The sequence below is a fragment of the Rattus norvegicus genome, chromosome 5, assembly GCF_036323735.1.
Source record: "Rattus norvegicus strain BN/NHsdMcwi chromosome 5, GRCr8, whole genome shotgun sequence".
Classification (NCBI taxonomy): domain Eukaryota; kingdom Metazoa; phylum Chordata; class Mammalia; order Rodentia; family Muridae; genus Rattus; species Rattus norvegicus.
In genome coordinates, this window is record NC_086023.1 from 164308502 (window position 1) to 164313680 (window position 5179).

The following is a 5179-nucleotide window of genomic DNA, read 5'->3' on the forward strand; positions in this document are numbered from 1 at the left end:
AAAAAAAAAAAAGCCGCGCCAGTCTTTTTTTGGTTTTGAATATGCATGTGCGGGGCCTCTTCCTGGGCTCTGCTGGTAAATTTAGAAACTCTTTCCGAAAGAGCCCCATTCTAATTCTGCAGCCACCCGCTTCTGGCTCACAATCCGAAGCAAAGTAGCCAAATGGCGCGACAAACCTCGCAAGTAAATAAAAGTCCCATGTGCGCCCAGACTAGACACACGATCTGCTCAAACGCAACCAGGGTCCAAGGATGGGCCCCGGCCCTCGAACCCCTGCGCCGGCGCGGCCCGCCCCGGAACCCTCCCGCCGCCCGGGCCCCTCGGCCCCACGTGGCCCGGCAGCCGGCCGCACTACCCTGCTGCCGCTGACAGACAGCGCGACCCAACCAATCACCGTGAGGTGAAGCCCGGGGGCCAATGAGCTCCTCGTGAAGCCGCGGGCCTGCCCACGCCGCCATTGGAGGGCCGGGGCTCCACCCCCGCCCGTAGGCCCCGCCCCCGAGCGGGTTAGGTTGCGGCGCGGGCGGCGGGCAGAGGTGGTCCCGTTGTGCTGGGGCTCCGCGCGGCCTGCAGTCCCGGGCCCGCGACGCGCGCCGCCCGCCCGCCATGGAGCCTGGCCCCGACGGCCCAGCCGCGCCCGGCCCCGCCGCCATCCGTGAGGGTTGGTTCCGAGAGACCTGCAGCCTGTGGCCTGGCCAGGCCCTGTCGCTGCAAGTGGAGCAGCTGCTGCACCACCGGCGCTCGCGGTACCAAGACATCCTCGTCTTCCGCAGGTACCGCCCGCCGCGCGCCGGCACAGCTGTCAGAAGTTCTGCGCTAGGCCCGGCTCCCCCGCGCTATGCCCGCGGCCGGGCCCTGCGTCCACGTGTCACTGCCGGGACACGTCAGCCGAGGGGACCCCGGGGCCCACCCAGCCCCCACTCGTGGCCGGTCTGCCACGTGTCACCCTGAATGTCCACCCGGGGACCCCATGGCGGCCACGGTGCGCGTCAGGGCGGGCTGGGACCCATTCTCCCTGTGCCCCAAGACCCACATCCCCGACTGTCACTCTGCCCGCAGTAAAACCTACGGCAACGTGCTGGTTCTGGATGGCGTCATCCAGTGTACCGAGAGGGACGAGTTCTCCTACCAGGAGATGATAGCCAACCTGCCGCTCTGCAGCCACCCCAACCCGCGGAAGGTACCGCATTGCCCCGGGTTCGGTCCTGAACTTGGGGTCCTGAAAAGCAGGTCTGGCTGACACTAGGTGAGGATGTTTGGGGCCAGATGCTACCCAGACAAGTGTCAGAAAATGCTGGTCAGGATGAGTGGAGCCCCTGGGAGAGCTGGTCTCTTTAGAAGCCCTGAGACGGGAACCCATGCTGCCAGGACCCTGAGGCACAGAAGGGTTCAGGAGAGTAGAGAATGACTCAGAGAGACCTGTAGCTGGAAAGAGCGGGTTCTGTGGGAGTGGACCTGCTCAGTCCTGACTTGTCCTTTCCTGGTTCCAGGTGCTGATCATCGGGGGTGGAGATGGGGGCGTCCTACGGGAAGTGGTGAAGCACCCCTCTGTGGAGTCTGTGGTCCAGTGCGAGATCGATGAGGTGGGTGCTGTACAGGAGGCCTGGGTTTGAGTCACCAGGGTCAGCTTTGCACCTTGAGGCACCAATGTTCTTACCATGCCTGGCCTGTTTCCTCATTCTGAAAAGATGGTTCAGCAGGGAAACCAGATAGTTAAAGCCGGGCACACACAGCAGCAGAAATGTTAACCCTTGGTACTTTCAGAGCGAGCCAGTTCTGCCTTAGGGCCTAGGTAGAGCCAGGGACATCAACAACTACGGCATCTACCCTTTATACCCAGTATGGTTTTAGTGAGCACTTACTGTATGCTGAGTGTTACCCAAGGTGCTGGGGTAATAAAGTGATGGACGGGTGAGTCCCTGGGCATGGGGCTGACCTGGATTGGAGATGACACCATGACATGACGAGGCTAGACACAGGGGTAAAAGGTACAGAAAACATGGACGGGTACAGGCTAATCAGAAGTGTGCAGCCACACATACTTGTAACCCCAGCACTTAGGTAGAAGTGTGATCTAGAGTGTGAGGCCAGCATGGGTTGTCTGAGACCTTCTCTCAGAAAATACACGTGTCAAAGCCCCCCTCAGATGGGGCACTAGGTCTGCAGGAGATGAAGGCCTGGAAACCATGAAGAGCTGAGGTGCTCCTCCCATTTTATAGATCTGTGGGAAAAGGGTCCAAAAGAGAAGCCTTGTCCAAAGGGACCCAACCAGGAGTCCCCAGCCTCTGACCAGCCCGGTCCTTCCTGTGCCCCTCCCCAGGATGTCATTGAGGTCTCTAAGAAGTTCCTGCCTGGCATGGCCGTTGGCTACTCCAGCTCAAAGCTGACTCTCCACGTGGGCGATGGCTTTGAGTTCATGAAGCAGAACCAAGATGCCTTTGATGTCATCATCACCGACTCCTCAGACCCCATGGGTGAGCCAGGGCATGTCCCACCGCGTGCAGCAGTCCTCAGACCAGAGCTGTGTTCTCCCTTGATAGCACAGATGATGGGGACCCGGGGACAGTGGGGGAGGTCTAGCCTTGGTCCATAGTGACCTCGGCTTCCTCTTTGGCGTCTTCGCTGTTCTTGGCTGGCCAGCATCCAGGTGTGCTGTGATGCAGTGGGGGTGCGGTGAAAGGCAGGGCCCCCCGGGTGCTAAGGCACTAGGCGCCACACTCCACAGACTGAGCGGCCGTGGCTGTGTTGTGCTGTGGGTGACCTTGGCCTGAAGGTCTCAGCCAGGACGACCACGCTCTACCCCTCTAGGCCCTGCTGAGAGCCTCTTCAAGGAGTCCTATTACCAGCTCATGAAGACAGCCCTCAAAGAAGATGGCATCCTCTGTTGCCAGGGTGAGCATGGGCACAGTGGGGTGCAGGGTGGGCCGGCCGCCTCTCTGTGGCAGGGCTGACTCCTGGCCTCCCCCACAGGCGAGTGCCAGTGGCTGCACCTGGACCTCATCAAGGAGATGAGGCATTTCTGCAAGTCTCTCTTCCCTGTGGTGAGCTATGCCTACTGTACCATTCCCACCTATCCCAGTGGCCAGATCGGCTTCATGCTGTGTAGCAAAAACCCGGTGAGCTGGGGACTGCCTGCGAGGGAGGGTGTGGGCGGGCACTGAGAGCCCCGTCCTGATGCTCTTTGGTCCCTGGTCCCCAGAGCACCAACTTCCGGGAGCCCGTGCAGCAGCTGACACAGGCCCAGGTAGAGCAGATGCAGCTGAAGTACTATAACTCAGACATGCACCGCGCGGCCTTCGTGCTGCCAGAGTTCACCCGAAAGGTGAGTGGCCTGCCAGTCTCCCTGCTGGACCTCGGTCTGCACGGCTTGCACGCCCTCCTGACCCCCCTCGTATCCTATCAGGCCCTGAATGACATAAGCTGAATCCAGTGCCACTGTAACACCACCCGAGACCTCAGTTGGATTGGACCAAGGAGCTTCCAAGCTGTCTGGGACCACCAGTCCTGGACCAGACTCCCAGATGACTCTTGCCCACCAACCAAGTGTTACAGGCCCCAGAATGCTGCCTGGCCTGCCCTGCTGGGTGGACTCAGTCTCTGTGTCTGTCTATCTCTGTGGCGTTCAGCCCCACGCCTATACCAGCTCTGTACAGCACCACCTATGCCCTGTGACCCAACAAAAAACACGTGTATTTATAACAAGCTTGGTCTCGACCTCTGACCTTTCCTGGTCCTACCAGTGGTACTGCCAGATGTTGGGGGTTCTGTGGCCTCTGGCTTGGAGGGGATGCAGCAGTCCTAAGGCCAGCCCCCAAATCTTCTGAGAAGCCATCCAGTTGGTAGGGAGCCCGCTTTATCTAGGGCCCAGTGCTATGGAGTAAAGTATCCAGTTAGGGCCGCCTAAAGCTAGAGCTTTTAAGCTGCCTCGGAATGGTGTGTCACATCTGCTCAATGAAGTAATGCTTCTACTGTGGGTACAAACCCGAGTTCAAATCCTTTCCAGAGGGGTTGGGGATTTAGCTCAGTGGTAGAGCGCTTGCCTAGCAAACGCAAGGCCCTGGGTTCGGTCCCCAGCTCCAAAAAAGAAAAAAAAATCCTTCCCATAGCTCTCCCACCATGTTTCCAAAGTTTACCTGCATGGGGCTGTCCTCTCTCCAAGGTGCTGAACCTGACCCTTGTCGCTGCATCACAGCCTCTTACAGAACCAAGGCTCTGGTTTCTGGAGTGAGAAGCCAGTTACAGGTCTTCATGTCCACTCTCCCCAGGAGTGACACGGACACACTGACCCTTTCCCACCCTAGCTAAGAGGCACGGAGGGGAATTTATGGGGAAATTGTGGGCTAGGGGGGCCACCAAGGTGGTTGGCCCCCTACTGGAGTGACACTGCAATCTTCCTCACGTGGGAAGCCACAGGGGGACTAAGGAGTAATCCTGGGGACCCAGGGTCTGACACACACAGAGCATGTGCCAAAGAGCTGGTTGGTCTCACTGTTAATGGCCTCAACCTAACTTTTTTTTTTTTTTTTTTTTTTTGGTTCTTTTTTTTTCGGAGCTGGGGACCGAACCCAGGGCCTTGCGCTTCCTAGGTAAGCGCTCTACCGCTGAGCTAAATCCCCAGCCCCTCAACCTAACTTCTTAGCTAGGTTCCTGACACTCTCCTAGCCTAATGAAGTATTCATGCCTCCCTGCCCGAGTAGTGAAGGACAGACTTGCCGTGCTTAGACCTGATGCCTCGGAGCAGGAAGGCCAAACACTCCCAGAAACATCCAAGCCACACCATCTTCCTGCCTCAAGCAGGTCTACCTTGAGACCCAGGCAGGGGTGCTGCTGGGCAGAGCAGGTGGGACAGACTCTAGATCTTTGAGTAGAATGTCAGGAGGCTGGAGAGATGGCTCAGTGGTTAAGAGCACTGACTGCTCTTCCAGAGGTCCTGAGTTCAAATCCCAGCAACCACATGGTGGCTCACAACCATCTGTAATGGGATCTGATGCCCTCTTCTGGTGTGTGTGAAGACAGCTACAGTGTACTCATCTATAATAAATACATTTAAAAAAAAAATGTCAGCAACCAGGCTGGACATCTCCCATCTACCTCACTGACACCATGACCTGAGTCCAGGCATTTTAGCCAGGCACCCTGTCCAGGGTTCTGACATCCGTCAGTTCCCTGACCTAAGTGT

The 5179-nt window shown here is 58.0% G+C and overlaps 1 protein-coding gene across 1 annotated transcript; it reads left to right on the forward strand.

Moving 5' to 3' along the window:
* Positions 1-500: 500 nt before the first annotated feature.
* Positions 501-3702, forward strand: Srm (spermidine synthase). The gene is made up of 8 exons (NM_053464.3): positions 501-773; positions 1060-1180; positions 1491-1583; positions 2321-2474; positions 2809-2892; positions 2971-3116; positions 3200-3322; positions 3404-3702. Exons 1-8 carry the CDS (start codon positions 607-609, stop codon positions 3422-3424), a joined length of 909 nt encoding a protein of 302 aa, NP_445916.1. The 5' UTR covers positions 501-606; the 3' UTR covers positions 3425-3702.
* The last annotated feature ends 1477 nt before the right edge of the window (positions 3703-5179 follow it).